The sequence below is a fragment of the Clarias gariepinus genome, chromosome 26 (genome assembly GCF_024256425.1).
Source record: "Clarias gariepinus isolate MV-2021 ecotype Netherlands chromosome 26, CGAR_prim_01v2, whole genome shotgun sequence".
NCBI classification, from domain to species: Eukaryota; Metazoa; Chordata; class Actinopteri; order Siluriformes; family Clariidae; genus Clarias; species Clarias gariepinus.
Genome location: NC_071125.1, coordinates 9,052,501 through 9,073,235, shown reverse-complemented (window position 1 = coordinate 9,073,235; position 20,735 = coordinate 9,052,501). Strand labels below are relative to the sequence as shown.

At 37.0% G+C, this 20,735-nt stretch overlaps 1 protein-coding gene across 1 annotated transcript in view; it reads left to right on the top strand.

The window, feature by feature from the left end:
- tmem67 (transmembrane protein 67) overlaps positions 1-20,735 on the top strand; it is a 34,787-nt gene that overhangs the window by 11,264 nt on the left and 2,788 nt on the right. Inside the window, exons 4-26 of the mRNA XM_053487452.1 lie at positions 1,863-1,962; positions 2,056-2,122; positions 2,319-2,390; positions 2,489-2,551; positions 4,945-5,099; positions 6,409-6,517; positions 8,432-8,518; positions 11,185-11,250; positions 11,327-11,483; positions 13,546-13,669; positions 13,758-13,863; positions 13,951-14,007; positions 14,092-14,190; positions 15,340-15,438; positions 15,625-15,711; positions 15,945-16,047; positions 16,546-16,685; positions 16,768-16,908; positions 17,189-17,269; positions 19,589-19,705; positions 19,812-19,928; positions 20,340-20,444; positions 20,533-20,635. Of these exons, the coding sequence (XP_053343427.1) occupies positions 1,863-1,962; positions 2,056-2,122; positions 2,319-2,390; positions 2,489-2,551; positions 4,945-5,099; positions 6,409-6,517; positions 8,432-8,518; positions 11,185-11,250; positions 11,327-11,483; positions 13,546-13,669; positions 13,758-13,863; positions 13,951-14,007; positions 14,092-14,190; positions 15,340-15,438; positions 15,625-15,711; positions 15,945-16,047; positions 16,546-16,685; positions 16,768-16,908; positions 17,189-17,269; positions 19,589-19,705; positions 19,812-19,928; positions 20,340-20,444; positions 20,533-20,635 (2,355 nt within the window). The remainder of the gene's footprint in view (positions 1-1,862; positions 1,963-2,055; positions 2,123-2,318; positions 2,391-2,488; positions 2,552-4,944; positions 5,100-6,408; positions 6,518-8,431; positions 8,519-11,184; positions 11,251-11,326; positions 11,484-13,545; positions 13,670-13,757; positions 13,864-13,950; positions 14,008-14,091; positions 14,191-15,339; positions 15,439-15,624; positions 15,712-15,944; positions 16,048-16,545; positions 16,686-16,767; positions 16,909-17,188; positions 17,270-19,588; positions 19,706-19,811; positions 19,929-20,339; positions 20,445-20,532; positions 20,636-20,735) is intronic.

Here is a 20,735-nt window from a genome sequence, read left to right as displayed (position 1 = left end):
CTCATAGTTGTTTGCACCCAAGTCTTGCACCCTGTAAAGGCTTGTGGGAACTTTCATCCTGCTAACAATAGCCTTGAGACACTTATTCCAATACATCAATTCTAATGCCCCAAATAAGGTCTATGGCATTTCTTTGTGAAGGGGACCTCACTTGAAGGAAGGAGCTGCAGTGGTACACATGTGGTGGCATTTGGATTCACCAGCTGACATTTGTGACATCCACACAACACTTGCAAACATTGTCACGAATCCCCAGCAAATAAAAAACTGTTAAGTGTCTTGTCCTATCCAAAATGCCCCACTACTGGATTGATATGTGCCAACAATTGGATCCCTTCTTCTGTCATCTGTCTCACCCAATGTAATACTCAATATCTCTCAATACAACATAACACAGATGCGAAAGTGCAACTGAGGTGAAAATTATTAAAAGGAGGTAAAATTGCATTTGGAAGAATGAATACATTTTAATAAATGTTTTGCACAATAGGGTGAATCGTCAGTGTCCGCTATAACAGGAGTGAGGCAAAAAGCCCTTAATGCTGTAGGGCTGGGGGGTTTATGCTTAAAAATATTTGAGGGAAGTTTCACTTCTGCTTTTACTGTTCAAAACAGGGTTAGACTGGTTTGGGCTGAGCTTTGCAGTTCATCTGTTTTTAGGGGAAAGAAACTTCTGCACTGCATTTCTCCATGTACTGTTAATCTTTTCCATAAGCCTTAGTCTGTGAAGTATATGACATGCTCTAACACCTGCTCCAATGGAAAATCCCCTGCCTAGGGTACAAGTGAAGATCCCTCCTCATTCTTAGTTCTCTCACCATATTCCCCTCTCTTATACCGAAACTGCGGGCTGTTTTTTCCGCAGGTGGCAGAAACCACTGTTCTATCAATTTGCCCAGCAGAATTTAGGGGTGTTAAACATCTTTCTTATAATCATCACCAGTTGAACTATTAAATTATTTTATCTTCCGCCCTGGGCTATGCAAGTGTTGAGTCATAGTCTTGGGAAGTTCCCTAACTTTCCTCGTACTCATTCTACATCGCTTTGCTATACACTTTTCTTTTTATGCAGTCCAAGCATGTCTCGACATGTCTTGACAAATCTCAGTAAGTCTGGGCAAGCTCTGAACATCAGCAACAGGTTTAAACATGTCAGGGTAGATATTTCTCACACATTGGCCTAACCCTTAGCTATATTACTTGCGTCAAATGGAAATAGACCTTCGGAATGATGATCAGGATGACTACTATTACCATGCAGTCAAGGGGACACCCCGATCTCAGGGCTAGTATGCAGGCCTTGTGTGCACTCAGTCATAAACTGCTCCACAAGTGATATGCACTATATCATTGCACTAAAATTTGCTGTCTAGGTTTAAGAGTACTACCCTGCTCACTGCATCTGCAAGAAAGTTCATGTATACATTAAACGTGTATGCGGCGGCCTGGATTGTGTCTCACTGTGAAAGCTCATAAATTGTCACAGACCTTCTGAAGGAGCAGAATGCTTTTCTTTTTCTGAATGATTTTTGTTGCCTTTGTACCGGATCCTTTAACACCCCCAAGAACTCGGTACTAGGCAATTCTGGTTCTTGTTTTTTTCCTCCATGTGAGAGTCTCATGAGATTTCTACTGTACTTAACATGATAACCTGTGTTTGAGGTAAAGGGTTAAATGTTTATAGCTGCTATAGTGTAAGTAATAAGTAGTGCTAATATGTTTTGTTGTTTTATTTTTGTTGTTGTATAAATCAATGAACTTTGGGATATTAATTACTCAGCCATGGTATTCTCTATGGTCCTGTAAAAGCATACAGTGTCAGGTTTTATTCCTTAAATCTTTGTCACTCTGTGTTTCATTAGTGGAAAGAAGGGTAAATGGCATTCTTCTTCAAGAAGCTCAGTGTGAGATATGTAATGGAACAGATCCAGCTTTTTCTTTTCCAGACACGAAAGGCAACAGGTAATCTCTCTCTCTCTCTCTCTCTGATTTCTGTGTGTACGCTTTTTGTTTTCCTTGCCTGTGTATTAAAGTATGTGCATCCTATATGCATAGATGTGTAAGATGTCAGGAATCCTTCATCAACACATCTCAGTCCTGTGCGTGCGGCTCCAACATTCCGGTGAGAAAATAATTGTACAGTATATTTTGGTGATGTATTGTTTAAGCTAAGTATTAGGTAATTTACATGCAAAAGCTTCAGTTTATTTGTTTGTGTAGCATTTTTAAGCAATTTAAGACTCGAATTTAGAGAAATGTATTTTAAACTAACTATGACTGTTAACTAAAAACCCACACAACATACTGATCTATTACAGGCTGGAGGAATGTGTTTCCCTCCCAACAGCTTGCCCAGTTCAGTCGTGTCCACAATAAGTTTTACTCAGTTGGTAAGCATTTGACAAGAAGTTAAACTGCTGAACAAATAGGACTGCTTAGTCATCTTTAATGTCTCTTAGTTTTTTTTCTCTGTTATCTTGTGGTTAAGGGCTTAGCTGTCCCCTCTGCCTGGTTCACTAGTTTCCTGTATTCCTCTGCAGCTGCATGCCTGGTAGGTATACACACGCACCCGCACACATACATGCACACGGGCATGCAGTGGGCCAAAAAAGTATTTAGTCAGCCACCAATTGTGTAAGTTCCTTCACCTAAAAAGATGAGAGAGGCCTGTAATATTCCATCGTATACCTCAATTATGAGAGACAAAAAAAAAAAAAAAAAAATCCAGTTCAGATCAGTGATTAGATCATTTTTATCTTTTCCATTTTAATAAATATCATTTAAGCAATTTCTGTTACTATTTATTTAATAAACCAGAAAAAAAATAGTACAAAAAAAAAAGTTAAATAAAATAGAATAAAAATATTCTAGTTTTTTAGTGATATTTGTCTTATATCATCGCTGTCAGGTTTTCGAATTCTGTAATAAGGTTGAACCGAGAGAGCAAACTGTGCTTCAATCTCTCCATGCATATAACCACATCCTTCCTGTATCTGGTCATAGACAATGAAACAGATTCTGATGCCGTTATCCATTTTAATTTTTTTAATAACAGCAGATCAAATGATCTAAAGGAATCATTCACAAACAGGAACAGGCTGTTAGAGGATCAGATTAAAGATTAGATGATCAGTTAACAGGATATCAGAGACTTGTGCAATGTACTTAAACATCAGAACACAAAACCAGATTATAAAACATTTTAGTGTAAGAATACTGAGCAGTTACTTCACAACTGGCTGAGTGTCTAGGGTGTCTTTAGTCTGTGAAGGTCATGTCTTTATGCTGCAATGGGTTGTTAGACGAGGATTGCGGCAATGGTGTGACATCCTGTCGTATCATTATAGTGTGTTTGTATTTTATGAACTTTTTCCTTCCTGAGGAAAACATGCTAAATTAATAAATGTAAACCATTAATCTATCCTCATCAGTAGATACTTTGATTAGAAGATGCTGTTTTTTTACTTACTCGGAAAGTACAGAAGAATTCAGACCCCCCTAAATTTTTTTGTAACCATTTGCTAAAATCATTTAAGTTCTTTTTTTCCTTGTACACACAGCACCCCATATTGACAGAAAAACACAGAATTGTTGACATTTTTGCAGATTTATTAAAAATGAAAAACTGCGAATATAACATGAGCCTAAGTATTCAGACCCTTTGCTCAGTATTTAGTAAAATCACCCTATTGATCTAATAAAGCCATGAGTCTTTTTTTCCCATGAGCAACAAGTTTTTTATACCTGGATTTGGGGATCATCTGATCGTCAGGCCCAGTCTGAGGTCCTAAGCACTCTATTTGGCCGCATTTATCTTTCCCTTAATTGCAACCAGTCATTCTGTCCCTGCAGCTAAAAAACACCCCTACAGCATGATGCTGCCACCACCATGCTTCACTGTTGGGACTGTATTGGACAGGTGTTGAGCAGGGCCTGGTTTTCTTTATACATACCACTTAGAATTAAGGCTAAAAAGTTCTTGGTCGACCATCTTAGTCGCATCAGAGCAGAAAATCTTATTTCTCATCGTTTTAGCAAACTCCCTGCGGGCTTTCATGTGTCTTGCACCTAGGAGAGGCTTCCATCTGGCCACTCTGCTATAAAGCTTCGACTGGTGAAGGGTTGCAGTGATGATTGACTTTCGACAACTTTCTCCCATCTCTCGACTGCATCTCTCTCCAAGACTCTTCTCCCCCGATAGCTCAGTTTGGCCGGACGGCCAGCTCTAGGAAGAGTTCTGGTCGTCCCAAACGTCTTCCACTGTGCTCTTAGGAACCTTAAGTGCAGCAGAATTTTTTTAGTAACCATGGCCAGATCTGTGCCTTGCCACAATTGTCACTGAGCTCTTGGCAGTTTCTTTGACCTCATGATTCTCATTTGCTCATGCATTGTGAGCTGTAAGGTCTTATATAGACAGGTGTGTGGCTTTCCTTATCAAGTCTAATCAGTATAATCAAACACAGCTGGACTTAAATAAAGGTGTAGAACAATCTCAAAGATGATCAGAAGAAATGGACAGCACCTGAGTTAAATATATGAGTGTCACAGCAAAGGGTCTGAATACTTAGGACCATGTTTTCAGTTTCATTTTTTTCTTCTTTAATAAATCTGCAAAAATGTCAACAATTATGTGCTTTTCTGTCAATATGGGGTGCAGTGTGTGCATTAATGAGGAAAAAAATGAACTTAAATGATTTAAGCAAATGGCTGCAATATAACAAAAAGTGAAAAATTTAAATACATTATACAGTATAGGTGCATATTGTTTCCTTTTTCCAGCAACATTTTTTGGCAACATTCAAGTGTGTAAAGATAAGCTGCATTTAAACTTTGAGGTCTGGGAAGCAAAAATGTTCTCTTAAGCATGAAGGGAAATTCACTTTGGAAATGAATGATTTGTCATCACTTATGTAAGTGTAAGTTGTGTTTTACCTTGTCTTGTAGTTGTTCAATAATCGGACAGCATGCCAGGCTCTGGGGAACATGTGTGTGTTAAACATGCACTCGTCAAGCACTATGAGCAACGACGCCTGCGGCCTCTACAACACCATCTACAGAGCGACAGCAGCGCAAGGCAACAACCAGGACAACCCTTACTGGTGCACACACATACAAACACGCTGCATGTAGAAGTGAGGAAGGGTAGCGCTTAATTTACTTCTCTCCTAAATCCAATGATGAAATGGGCGCCAGCCTGTATTTGATTTACAGTGTTGTTCAAAAGACTTGAGGTTTTCTCATTTATTAATATCTTGCTTCAATAAAGCCAGATGTTTTTACATTTTATTTAATGTAGTCTTAAAAAATTGTTATCTGGGCTTTTTGGCTCTTATTTTCGACAAGTTCTTGTTTCCCAGTGTCAGTCTATTTCCTGTACCTGGGAATGTTTAGCTTGTTATGCCACACAAAAACATCTACCATAAGGGCATGAATTAGAGAGAAACAGATACAGATGATGACAGATGATCCGGCCAGTGACTAGTATACTGGTGATGCTGAGTGTTTGGAACAGACGAGAGGGATAATTATATTGCTGCTAATGTTGTTACATAAACAACCAATTTATAAATTGTATCTTTAGGCACTCATTTATTGTTTTACTGACTACTTTAAGGATAATACAATTACGGATTTTATTAAAAATATAACGCTATACATAAAAACATACAGTAAATAATAAGTGTAGTGAATGTGTAAAACTTAGACAATTAATAGAATAAATGAGAGAAATTGAAAGCCTGACAGACTGATGTTACATTCTCTACAATCATTTAATTTCCCTGAACTTAGGGGATTTTTGTTGTTGATTGAGCAAGACAACACATGCTAACCAGGCCTAAGTTATACAATGGCTGTAAATAATGAATACAGTTGACTTAATCAACTTGGGGAATACATTCATGACCCCAGCAATTTAGTTCTGTAGAAATAAATCAGAAAAAAAATATTGTTAGTATTTTGGCAGTGCTGTGCTTATCTGTGCTGATCCAAAACTATAAAATGGGCCTGTGGTCACCAGCGACGTAAATACCCTTGAATCCAAAGTATTCTCATACACCAGGCCCTACAGATTTGTGAAAAGATTTCTTAAGCCACTATATGCTTGAATTTAAGTTTGACAGAAACAACATGCTTAGGAATAGCAGGTTTAAACCACTATGGCTTTAACTTAATTTGGGGTTAAAAGGAAGTTTCTTCTTCAGAGACAGACATGTGAAGTTGATGAAATTTAAATGTTTGTTACAGTTAATATATGCAGAAATATCAAATAATTTGATGCGCTGTCTTGTAACACCCCGTCTTCATATTATTGAGACTGTTCGTAAATGTTCTGATCATTAGTCCTTGCATTTTGCTATGGTACACAAAGTTGAGACGAGAGACTATGTTTGTATTTTGCGTCTACAGGCGGTTAAACCTTCCCTGGCTGTATTATGGAGAACAGCCAGGCTTGGCATCAAGAGTTCTGCAGAGTGAGCCACTGCCTGTTGGATTCAACTTTAAAGGCACGGACAAGGTGTGGATACTTTCATATCTATGTATGCATCTCCTTATGTATCAGTGTATGCATGCATGCATGTATGTATATCTTTATGTCAGTATCTATCTATCTATCCATCTATCTATCTATCTATCTATCTATCTATCTATCTATCTATCTATCTATCTATCTATCTATGTTTGTGTCTGTGTATGTATGTGTTTTTCATGTGTTTTTCATATACACTTCCCCTTGCTTGCACAAAAGAGAAACAACTTACACTTTTCATGTTCTTGAGATATTTTACAGTAGCTTTTATGGTGAAATGTCTAGGTTGCATAACATTTCTTCACATTCTTTTAAATGCATTTGTATGCAGCTAACCATCATAACAGCATCCACTGAGGTCCAAAAACATTGTGTGTTAAGGTTGTAGTACAAGAACATGAGTGTCCAGTGCACAGAGCCTCACGTAACACCTCTGGGATGAACCGTAACACTGATAACACCTCTTGACCTCCTCATCCAAAATCAGTGCCTAATATTACTAATGAATCTATTGGAAAGCACATATAATTGTGACTGCCAGCTGTCCACAAACTTTTGGCCATACAGCATATTCATCATTTTATTTTACTGTTTACTTCACCACATGTCATGAGGAAAAGAGTTTTAATGTTTATTCGTTTTGTAAAAAAATTAAAAAATCAAAAATCTGCAATTATTCTCGGTCACCATCTTATTACTTTTTTGAAGCATGTGTTTAAGGGCTATCTGACCATTTTGATTCATACACATTCAAATTCCATACAATCTTAAATGATTATTTTGATTGTGTAAAGCTGCTTTGGGACAATGCCAATTGTTAAAAGCGCTATACAAATAAAAATTTAATTTAATTAAATTCAGACAACCACAGCAACCGGTCCAATCTAACATGGGATCATCAGGTTTACACAACCCATTGATTTGCGTTGTTATTAAAGCAAAAGAGGGATATACCAAATTATAACTCTGAAATTCATCTAAAGATTTTCACTGAATATTTTTTCCCCACAGATAAAAATATTTGTAGTGTAATAGGAGCAGGAGGCACTGATACATAATGAATTAGAAAATAGTACTTGGCTAAAAAAATATTTAATTTTAAAATAATTTTTTTATTTGTTTTTGGTTTTACAGCTGCATTTATTTAACTATCTTATTCTTACCTAACATGACCTCTGAAAATTTTACAGCAGCACTGACATCTGATGATACTCCCTTTAACTCCACAGAAATAGTTATAGAGCTAAAAGGCACTTGAAAAAAAAACCCAGTAGCATCCTTTACCACAGCTCATCTTAATAATGTGTCCACCAACCTGAGTAATTATTTTTTAATATTTTGTGTATTTGTTTTTTTTTAAACAGCGTAATTGAAAACAGTTTATTGAAACCTGTAATGTTTTGTGATTTAGCAAGTGTCAGCAAAAAAGTGTCGAAAGCTTGCGGTTTGGTAGTAAAAGTGCCAGACGCTAGCATAGATGTGTCTCATGTCAGAGGGATTTTTAAAAAATTATGATGATGATGATGAGCTAATGTCTGTAATCTATTTTAGTACATAATCTGATACTTGAATGAACTTTAGTCTAGCAGCCCACATTTTTAAGAGTTACTTGTTATTCTACTTTTATTTCCCTAGATTAAGAGTTTAATGTATTCTCCTAACAACTGTGTTGTTGTGAGAGGTGTAGGTGGAAGAAGTCATTTATATGAAGGTCAAAAACTTTCCTTCATCAGAGTCGCAGGCGTTGGATCTGCCTTCTGTTTATTTTCCGTGCTACCTGTCCTTCCATCCTGTTTAAACTGGATGAATGGAAATATTTGTTTCTATATTTCAATTAACATTTAATTATTTTTGTGAAATACTTCCTCCTGTGTGTGTGTGTGTGTGTGTGTGTGTCCTCAGAGCACAAGTATACAGATGCTGGCTGCAGTATATACAGCACAAGGAGAGTTTGTAAGATGGGAGAATGTTGGCAGAAGAAACCTGCAGGTAAATCAGCTCAGTGGTGTATACACACCTCATGAACAGATGATTTAAGGATAACTACTGAATAAGAGCGACTTAATAAAGTGAATGTCACAAGATAAAGTCTGTAGAAATATGATCAGTGGTAAAGCGTAAACGTGGGCCTAAAAACTTGACTTACTGTACTGTAAGAATATGGAATGGGACTGCTACTTTATGACCAGTTAAATTTCCAAACACTAAATTCAGTCCAAGTGTCTGTTAGCAAAAATTATATGCACTCTGGCTGTAGAATTTATTTTGACTAACTTTTAGAAAAGATAAATGAACCATTTTTCGACATAACCTTCTAACACTCATGCAACCTTTCTTAAACTTCTCTATATGCTTGTAATGCGGTTACAAATGAACTGATGTAAAACCTTTACATCCTGCACAGCAATGACTATAGGAGACAATATCCTAAAACGGAAAGCGATGATAAGACCAACAGAAATTTTAGTTAGTGCTGTCAATTAATTAAAGATTTTAATCTAGTTAATCACAGGCATAATCTTTACATTTATCATTTAACAAATGTTAAAATAAATCTATCAAATAGGACTCCATGCAGTGGCTAGGTAGTATGGGTATTATAAGGACTCAAACCCAAATCTTCATATCCAAAAATTAAGAACCTAGAGCCTTAGCCACCTGAGCCACCACTCCCACATCTTGCATTTCATGTACAGTGGTTTGAAAAACTATTTGCCCCCTTCCTGATTTCTTATTCTTTTGCATGTTTGTCACACTTGTTTCTGCTCATCAAAAACCGTTAACTATTAGTCAAAGATAACATAATTGAACACAAAATGCAGTTTTTAAATGAAGGTTTACGTTATTAAGGGAAAAAAAAACTTCCAAACCTACATGGCCCTGTGTGAAAAAGTGATTGCCCCCCTTGTTAAAAAATAACTTAACTGTGGTTTATCACACCTGAGTTCAATTTCTGTAGTCACCCCCAGGCCTGATTACTGCCACACCTGTTTCAATCAAGAAATCACTTAAATAGGAGCTACCTGACACAGAGAAGTAGACCAAAAGCACCTCAAAAGCTAGACATCATGCCAAGACCCAAAGAAATTCAGGAACAAATGAGAACAAAAGTAATTGAGATCTATCAGTTTGGTAAAGGTTATAAAGCCATTTCTAAAGCTTTGGGACTCCAGCGAACCACAGTGAGAGCCATTATCCACAAATGGCAAAAACATGGAACAGTGGTGAACCTTCCCAGGAGTGGCCGGCCAACAAAAATTACCCCAAGAGCGCAGAGACAACTCATCCGAGAGGCCACAAAAGACCCCAGGACAACATCTAAAGAACTGCAGGCCTCACTTGCCTCAATTAAGGTCAGTGTTCACGACTCCACCATAAGAAAAAGACTGGGCAAAAACGGCCTGCATGGCAGATTTTTAAGGCGCGAACCACTTTTAAGCAAAAAGAACATTAAGGCTTGTCTCAATTTTGCTAAAAAACATCTCAATGATTGCCAAGACTTTTGGGAAAATACCTTGTGGACCGACGAGACAAAAGTTGAACTTTTTGGAAGGTGCGTGTCCGGTTACATCTGGCGTAAAAGTAACACAGCATTTCAGAAAAAGAACATCATACCAACAGTAAAATATGGTGGTGGTAGTGTGATGGTCTGGGGTTGTTTTGCTGCTTCAGGACCTGGAAGGCTTGCTGTGATAGATGGAACCATGAATTCTACTGTCTACCAAAAAATCCTGAAGGAGAATGTCCGGCCATCTGTTCGTCAACTCAAGCTGAAGCGATCTTGGGTGCTGCAGCAGAACAATGACCCAAAACACACCAGCAAATCCACCTCTGAATGGATGAAGAAAAACAAAATGAAGACTTTGGAGTGGCCTAGTCAAGTCCTGACCTGAATCCTATTGAGATGTTGTGGCATGACCTTAAAAAGGCGGTTCATGCTAGAAAACCCGCAAATAAAGCTGAATTACAACAATTCTGCAAAGATGAGTGGGCCAAAATTCCTCCAGAGCGCTGTAAAAGACTCGCTGCAAACGCTTGATTGCAGTTATTGCTGCTAAGGGTGGCCCAACCAGTTATTAGGTTCAGGGGGCAATTACTTTTTCACACAGGGCCATGTAGGTTTGGATTTTTTTTCTCCCTAAATAATAAAAACCATCATTTAAAAACTGCATTTTGTGTTCAATTATGTTATCTTTGACTAATAGTTAAATGTGTTTGATGATCAGAAACATTTAAGTGTGACAAACATGCAAAAGAATTAGAAATCAGGAAGGGGGCAAATAGTTTTTCACACCACTGTATTCTTGTAAAAATAGTTCCCCTTGAAGGTAGCTCAAGCTTAAAACTTTGGTTTTATCCAAACTTTCATTTAGAAGCCTTCTTCCTAGGTCATCTTTTAATCCACGCTAAACATGCCATTATCACACACAACCAGGTAAGTGCAGTGTGTTTATGGGAAGCTATTACGATCCAACTTGGTCATATGTTTAATTTGAGCTAAAAAATAGTAATGCGTTAAAATTTCTAGATTAATCATATGCATTAACACGTTAATATTGACAGTTTTTAGTGACCCTAGTTTTAATACAACCAGAATGGGATCATTTTTGACTTGTCCTCATATTTGGTTAAATGGTTTCATTATTTTTTTGCAGCTTTGTCCAGATACATTAACCAGGCTGCAGGCTGCTTACACATTTGGGACGGCCTACAAGCAAACTGTGAGTACTCCGCGTGTGCATGTGTGTACATTCAGAAGTGTGTTTTTTTTTTTTGCTAACATTCTCCCTTCTTCAGTGTGTTCTTTCAGTGTCGGATCTCCTGGCTGCTTATTCGGAGCCGCTGTTTTATGACGTCTTCATGGTGCAGCAGAACACCGTAGGAGATAAGCGCCTCCTCGCTGTGCCTATTCTCAATCTCGCTCTGCAGTTAAATGGGCAGTTTGTCAATCAAGGTAACACACAGTTGAAAGGTGATGAGTCAAGGAACACGTTTTAGGTTGTAATATTCTGTTGATTAAGGTCCAGTAAGGTGTTATTTATTTTTTTTGGGAAAAAAAAAAAATCAACTCTGTGAAATAAAGTAGGTTTTCTCTATTTTACTTTTTTAAATCTCTCTATTTTAATAAGGCTGTCATTGTAATAACACTTTATTATTTTAACAAATAAGTTTTAACTAGAACGTCTACAGGATTTTACTATTATTATTCATTTTATTTTTCTCTTTGATTCTTGTCTTGGACAAATCCCACTTACCCACCATCCAGCTCTCACCATCATACACCATCAACAACTGCTATAGGGAGAAGGTGATCACGTGTTTCCCTGAGGCACTTATGAAGCTCTCAAACACATTTTAAAAAGCTGCAACAATGAAAGAAAAGCGCATTTCTTCATGCATGAACTTACAAATGCCCATGATTGGATTGTGTCGCTATAAATGAATAAAGGAGAGAAAATTTGTCCTACTCTTGAAGCACGTCCAGTTTAGCTCTTTTGTACTCCATGATATCGATGGCTCTGGTATTGTCAGGGATAAACTTCTAGTGATTTCCAGTTAATAGCGTGGATGCTTTTCTGTTGCTTCCCTTATTATATTGTTTAAAAAAATTAAGGGAACAATCAGTCCTTGATTGACTTAAACCCCCGTTGGAGGCATATACGTTCAAGTCAAACTGGGACAGAGTGTTCTGTAAAATTATTATTATTTTTTTTAGTAGTTTATATTGCATTTACATTGGGTTTATGCTTTTTGTGATTTGGTTTAAGTTGTTCCATATTTAATAGTTGCACCATCACACAGCAGTTTCCAAACAAGGATGGTATAAGCTATTAGTGACATTTGAAATAGTTAATAAAATTATGAGAGTATTAAAATGTTGTCCCTGCAGTGTACAAGAAGGTTTCTTTTGTATTACTGTAAAGAAGTGCTCATGCAATACAGAACCTTAATCAGAGACAATTCTTTCCATCTTGACCACATATTATATTTATAATGATGAATATAATGAGCTGGCTAGGTCAGTTTTTTCTTTAAACCATGGACTTGGTTTCTTTACAAAAGAGTGCGTGAAAATAACTGAAACATGCACATTATTTTATAATTCTAAATCATGCATGCATACTACCTGAAATCATGTAATTATCTTGGCGAGATTCATTTACAGGCACAATTTACAATTTGTATGTTGCTCAGTAACAGTATTTTTTCTGTTCTGTTTTTTTCCACTTGAATTTTGTTGGTTGTTATATCACATAAAAAAAAACCCTACAATTATGAGAGTGGTGTGTAAACTTTTTATGTCTATTGTGTAGGGATGTCGGGTTACCATCGATCACGGTTACAATCGATCATAGGTTTATAATCAATTTAACTTTACAGTACAATGGTTCATTTGATAGTTCTTTTTGCACATCTGTCAATTAAAAATAAATAAAAATTGAAGTGAATATTAAGTACATTTCAAAAAAGGTTTTGGTTGTGATAAATGTTGCTGATCTTCGCACCATCAGAGAAGTTTGTCACTACAATTGTCCAGTATGATGTAATTTCTTAACCATGTTCCACGCAAAAAAAAATTTATATACAGTATATATTTCAAATTTTAGCTGAGGCTCATTTGCAGTTGCACTAAGCTAAATCAATTTGGTATGTTTCAAAATTGCAGTTTTTTTTGTTTGTTTAATTAATTGACATTTTTCATAATCAACTGAAAATATTGTTAGTCAAAACCATAATTTATTTTTTCACTTGTTTTTCATCATAGCGCACTTGACATCAGTGGAACAAAATCTGCTTTTCATTTTGCGTTTCTATGCCCTGATATTTTCGGCTTGTCTTTATAGGTGATGGTCTAAACACACAAAACCTTTTTCAAATGCTTCTGTTCTGTAACGAACAAACTGTAACCTCAAGGCTGTGACAAATGATGTGGGCTTATTATTTTAACAACATTAAATTGGCACTACTGTTTTTTTTTTTTGTCCTAATATGCATTGTGTGTTTGTGTTTTCTAGCCTCGAACATAAATAGCTGGTACCTGACACGGAGACTGATGATGATAGACACTTTAAGTGGTCGTGAAAAGAGTCTGACTTCTACCCCCAGAGTTATTCGTGTGGCCACTACCTTACAAATTAGGTAAAATACCTACAATTTTTAATGCACACAATTTGCATACAGAGTATGATGTTTTATGTTCTTAATAATATTGTTGTGTGGATTGTAGATTCCATCTGGTGCCGAACACCCAGAAAGGACAGGTGTACCCTCCCCTGATGACTGTGTCTTACTCTGATATTCTCATTACTGATCTGGCCAAGCAAACTGTAGCTGTAGGTATTACATACAAGTACATATTCGGTATGTACATGCATCTATGTACAGATTACAGAGTAACCTTTACATGTGGGTATATTTAGGTATCGTTCTCATTGGATTATGAGATGGATCAGAGCAACGCTCAAGTTAAAACTGATGTGAGTTTTAAAATAAGTAGAAATTTTGATTTTTAAGGATGGTGACGATGATGGTAATGATGTGTGTGTGTGTGTGTTGCCCAGATTGCACTGGGTGTGTTGGGTGGCGTGGCTGTTGTTTACTCTTTATTGAAGACCGCTAGCTGGAAAAGAAGGATCGCCTCACCTCTCATTGACGTACAGGCAAGCACATGCACACAAACACAATCACACACCTACACACTAAAAGAAGGGACTGATATTGTCGCATGTGATTTCATAAAAAAAAAAAAAAATTATAGAAAGAAAAGGCCGTTCAAGAAATATAGATAGCAGTCGTGTCTAATGTAGAAGTATTTTCTAGAATGCAATGCAGCTTATATACTGCTTGGCCAAAAAAATATTTCACTGTTTGAGATGGGTGAAATTATTCCCCTTCATCAAGCAAAGAAAACAATTAAAATACAAAAATTGGGTTAATAATTGTCCAATGAATTATTAATACTAGGGTTGGGATTAATTACTTAATTACTGTCATCAAAGATCACTTCAACTGCTTGATGAAGGTGTGTTATGAAAAAGGCTAGTAGAAATCCTAGCTTTGTTTAATAGTGAAAGTAAGAGCATTTCTGCATGCATAATGTGATGTGAACTCAGAATCATACAAACGTCTTCAATTAAGTTTTGAGCATAAAGATTGGACTTTAGAGCAATGGAAGAAAGTCATGTGATCAGAATGACCCTATTCTAGAGTGATGGCGCGTCAGGGTAAGAAAAGAAGTGCATTAACAATTAACACTTCATGCATAGTCTGGAGGCAGTGTTATGATCTGGGGTTGCCTCAGTTGGTCAGATCTAGATTCAGCAATGCTATGTGGCAATAAAATGGAGTCAGCTGATGACCTGAATCTACTGAATGACCAGGTTATTACCTTTTTTGTTTTTTCCCCCCTACAATGTCATGAACATATTTTAGTATTTTAAATGTAGAGTGGTTCCTGAAAATGATTCCACTATAATCAAATAGTCAAACTTAATTAAAAACTAAATATTTATTTGCAAGATGTTCTGGCTGTTGTCCTGGAATGGGTTGGCAGCCCATACAGGGAGCTCAAAGCAGGAAGCAATGGATACATGCCTTGTGTCTTGAACTCCCTGGGATGGGCCCTAGGCACCCCGTGACCCTATACAGGATAAGCAGTATTAAATATAAATCAGTGCATGTATTTTTAATTTTGGTCACAATTAAAATGCAAAGTTTTAATACATGAGAATAATTTTAATAATAATGCCAAATAACAGCCTTTTTATTTTTTCTAATTGTTGTAATGTACGCACCTCTATTTCATTCAGACCATTGTGAAGTTCCTGTTGTTCTATGCCGGAGATTTGGCAAACGTTTTCTTCGTCATCACTGTCGGAACTGGTCTGTATTGGCTCATTTTTTATAAGGTCAGCAACATTTTTGTATTGCTATTACACAATGTTAACAGTCTCTATTGAGATTTTCTTTGCAGTTGTGTATTACAGGCTTTGGTTATATCTGTGTACCGTATATACATTTTTCTTTTTGTTTTTTTCTTTTTTCTTTTTATTTTTTTTTCTTTTTCCCCCTGATTTTTTGTTCCCATTTTATAGGCTCAGCAATTTGTATCAGTCCTGTTGCCTTTACCAGCTCAGGAGGATCGCTTTGTGATATACGTTGGCTGTGCTTTTGCACTTAAGGTGATGTGTGGAAACATCATAATAAGTAATGAGAAAATGTGAAAATGTGTTTGTAATACAATGCCACTTTCTGCAGGTATCTCTTTAGTGATTTGTATTGGTTTATAGCAGATGTTCTTTCAAATTAAATTTATTTGGATTCATCTGCAACTCTATAATATGTATATGTTTGTGTCATAAACTCTTAAGCTGCCTAAGCCTAACTGTAATTTTGATTCTCTGCTACTCTGTAGGCGCTACAGTTCCTCCATGAATTGTGGTTGCAGATGTCGGTGGATATATTCTTTATAGACTGGGAGAGACCTCGCAGCGGCAAGTCTAGTAAATCTGTAGAAGGTAAAGGTCTTTAGAACTCAGCAGCATATGAAAAATTTATGATTTTTAATTTTATAAATTTTTTGCTATGTTTGGCTGATTTTAAATTTTCACTTCATTTGATAAAATATCAAAGTGTAATATAAACAAATGATACACAAAAACATTTATTTAAATCTGCAATAAAATATATATTTTGAAGTGATTTATTTTATAATTCCAAAGAACAGTACTTACTGTCCATGGTTACACAGCAACAATACTGGGCTGCCTTTCTTAGACATCAACCGATGCCAAAATGTATGTTTCAAGATATTTCGTATAAGTTATATTTCAGTTTCCTTCTCATATTAAATAAGCTATAAAGTAAAGAGAAGTTTATAACCGCTAGTTTAGCAAGTGTGCTATTATTTACATACAACGTTTTACTGGGCTCAATTCACTTTTAGCTAAAGGAAGCCTGTGTAATAAGTGATGCAACAGTTACAGCATACTGTGCGCTTGTGTACCTGTCTTTAGGTTGTGGTGAAGGAAAGACCCCAGCATCTACAGTCAGCATCTGGAGAACGTATTTTGTGGCTAACGAATGGAACGAGATTCAGACAATTCGTAAGATCAACCCCACCTTCCAGGTCATCTCTGTGCTCTTCTTCCTGCAGGTGAGCTGCTCTACAAGCAGTGCCGTAGATGAATCTGTATGTGTGCATGGTTAGATTTTGTGTGTGTGTGTGGTTTGGTCAGGTGGTGAGTTTTTCCAGCCTTGCATTAAGAGACCCTTCTTCAGAGCTTCAGCGTTCAAGCGAGGGATACCAACCAGCCTACAGCCGCATACTGCGCTACGGTTTGGCAGCTGCTCTATGGCTTTGCATTGGTTTTATACAGGTGCTAACACTCACTCACACCTCACACACAGACACCACTGTAGATTATTATTTACTGTATATTAGTTACACCTTTATTCCCCCCACACACATAGTAAAATATCACCAACAATTTCTTTTTTAATAAAAAAAAAAACGTATCGGTTGATCCCTGATGATTCCCCTCACTGGTTATCAATGTTATGCACTTCACCGATCGGCCGTTTGCAACACTGCACGGAGGAATAACTGGTTGTAGCTGTAATGTAAGTAATGTGTTATTGTTTGTTTCTTTTTTCCAGATCACGTTTTTCTCAGTTTTCTATGAGCGCTTTGTGGAAGACAAGATTCGTCAGTTTGTAGATCTCTGCTCTATTAGCAACGTGAGTCATACAATAGCAGCTCTAATCTGTATGCTGGTGTGTTAAATGTAAGCATATTCAAAAGTAGAACCTTGGGAAGCGAGTTACTCGGTTTGCGAGCGTTCCACAAGAAAAGCAAAAAATGTTCAATAAATTTTGACTTGAAAAAATCTTGTACTATCATGTAGCCTGCATGTGCTTCTTGTTTTAATGCCAAGCGTCACATGATCACAACTGAGCCAATGGTTAATCATTCCCTCCCGCGGCTGAATTGTGGGTAGTTGTCTCCCATGCTCGGGCTCAGTGTGCGTGCATCACTCGTATAGTCAACATTAGTGCGCATGTGCACTGTTTATTATAACACTGTGACCACATGTGTGGCATAAAACATTTTTTATTTTGTGTTTGTATGTGTGTGTGTGGGATGACTCACACACAATACCAGTTTACTGAATAGAGACTCAACCGTGCGAGGCTGAGTCTCTATTTGGTAAACTGGTGTGTGTGTGTCATCCTACACAGCAGCTGCCCCACCACCCCCCACTTGTCTGCAAGCTTGTGTTTGTATCCATGTCTGTGTGTGTGTGCGGGCATGCGGGTGTGTGTGTGCGTGCGTGAAAGTTGTCCTACACAGCAGCCCCTTTCTCTCCCTCCTCTGGTCTCAAGCACTACAGTCACGATTCAGGTTAATTTGTTTTATTTTCTACTTTATATGTTGTATTAATTATTTTATATGACTATTTTGGGTTGTGGAACGACTCAATGAGTTTCCATTATTTCTTATGAGGGATACAACACTTTTATATACGAGTGATATACAAGCACTCTTCCAGAACGAAATTATGCTTGCAATCCAAGGTTTAACTGTATGAATATTTTCTTGTATGAAGCCATATGCAAGTTTGATAACATGCCCAAACAATGGACAAGGAGAATTCTAAGAAAGATGTATTTCAGTGAGCAACATACAACACCTGATGCCCCCCAAAAAGTATATTTTTTGGATTAAGCACATTTACTATATTTAGGTTTGAATGTGGCCACTTTATGTGTGCAAATGATTCCTGATTGCTCCCAGAACCACTCTTTTAGAATTTAAGTCCTAGAATAATCTGTGCCATCAGGGATGAAGAAATCCACCGATTGATAACCTGGACATTCAGTACATTCAGGTCATCACCTAACTTTATTTTATTGCCACATAATGTTGCTAAGTCTAGACCTGACCAACTGAAGCAACCCCAGATCATAACACATCAACAACATCCAGAGGTGGGGCACTATGCATGATAGGTGCATTGATTCATGTTCTTCTTCTTCTTACCGTGACACACCCATTGCTCTAGAAGAGGGTCTTAACCATGTGACCTTTTTCCAACGCTCCAAAGTCCAATAGCCCTTAGCAAATAGAAGAATTTTTTTTGATTAGCCTCAATTTTTCTAATTACAGTCATTCGTAATTTTTTCCAGCCACATTTTTTTTTTGCAAAATTGCCTCATCAGCTTTGTCCTTCCAGGTTTTAATAATGTGCTAGGCAGTTCTAAACCCAATTCCAGCTATTTCAGTTCTCCTTTGCTTGACGCAAGCCAATTATTTAATCCTTCTGCAACTGTGACCTTTTTTGGCTGTGTAGTATGTCTTGCTTAGTTGCACTTAATTCACTGACTGTCTACCAAAAAGTTTAAAATAAAAGTAAAAAAAATATAATGAATATTGGAAAAAGTAAGACAAGTTTAAGTTATTATTTCTAACATGTATACAGCGGAACCTTGGATTACGAGCATAATTTGATCTGGAAGCGGGCTTGTATTCCAAAATGCTCGTACATCAAATGTAATTTTCCCATAAGTAATAATGGAAATTCATATATTCATTCCACAGCCAAAAAAAATAAATACATAAAAAGAATAAATACAAAATATAAAGTAAAAATAAAACAAATTAACATGCACTTTACCTTTAAAAAAAAAAGAAGTAAAAATAAATTCTGACAGATAAGTGTTTCCGTTTATGTGCGCAGGCGCTGTGTAACACATACTAACGGAATCACTGCTGTGAAGTAAAATAAAAAAAAAGAACCTGCACTTTACCTTTAGAAAGAATCGCGAGTTTCTGTATAGAGAAGAGTGTGTGTGTTGGTGTGTGTGAAGGAGCACGGTGTCAAATTACACGCCCGCACACACATAACACCTAACGACAGGCTGATACAGAGAGGGAGAGAGACAAATTTTTATACTTTTAATTGGGACCTTTATGATTTCTAGGACTTCTGCAGCGAATAAAGCGCCAACTGAAATATTGCGCATGTCTTTACGTTTTTCGTGATGGCTGTGTTTTAGGTATCACTGCTGCTGCTTTCTCAACGCTGTTTTGGTTACTACATTCACGGGCGATCTGTGCACGGCCACGCTGATACTAATATGGAGGAGATGAATTCAAACTTGAAGAGAGAGGCAGTAAGATCTGTTAAATTATTTAAGTGATAATTTTGAGAATATGTATTGGTAAGGGATATTAATATATATGTATGTGTTTGTGTGTGTGTTTTTACACATTCAATAGGAGAATCTTTGTGGCCAGAGAGGTCTGTTACCTAATTCTGACATCCAGACTTTTCAGATCTCCATTACAAGTCGTCTTAGAGCACAGTATGATCGCATATTCGAGCCGCTCAGTAAAGTAAGTTCACACCAGCACTGTTTACCAATGTCATTTATTTTTTATTAGGAGAAAATAAAGTAAAACTCCACCCTGAAACACATTACATTTGTTCATATTGAAATGTGACTCGTGCTAATTGACTCGGATTTTTGGGTAACTTCATAATTGTGTTATTCCTGTAAGAAATGTAACTAAAGTTGAAGCAAGGGCTAAATCCCAATTGTGCAGGTAGTCAGCAGGTAGTTGCATTGTGGCTAGTGTAGTAATTACCAATGACAACAGACCAACATGTCAATAAAATAAATCTCGGTGCCATTATAAGATCACATGTTAACAATCAGGCTGGGTTTGTCCTTGCTAGTTTTTAAAGTAAACACACACGCACAAGCTCTTATTAACGTTATTCATGACCTTTCCATCAACACACAGAGAAATGGACCTTCGCGATTGATTGATGCCTCGGCCAACCCATTCGTGCAGAACACAAAAGCCTACCACACCATGAACCGCTTTCTGGCCTCCGTCATTGACCATGTGAGACTTTATGGACTTCATCTTTATTACCGATACACACTGGTGCAGTGTTCAGCATGGTGATCCTGTTTTTTGTTTTTACTGCCAGGCTCATCGTGAGATGGATTACATTGTGAAAGATAAACTGCTCTTGGAAAGAGTCATAGGAATGGAGTTTATTGAGCCTCTGGACAAAAGCATTTTTTATAATGGTAAGCTACGTAATAAAAGACTGGGTGACATTAGACCGATAATGTTTCAGAAGGAGCTTAACCAAACATTTTGCATATTCCTTATCATTGGTCATGGTAT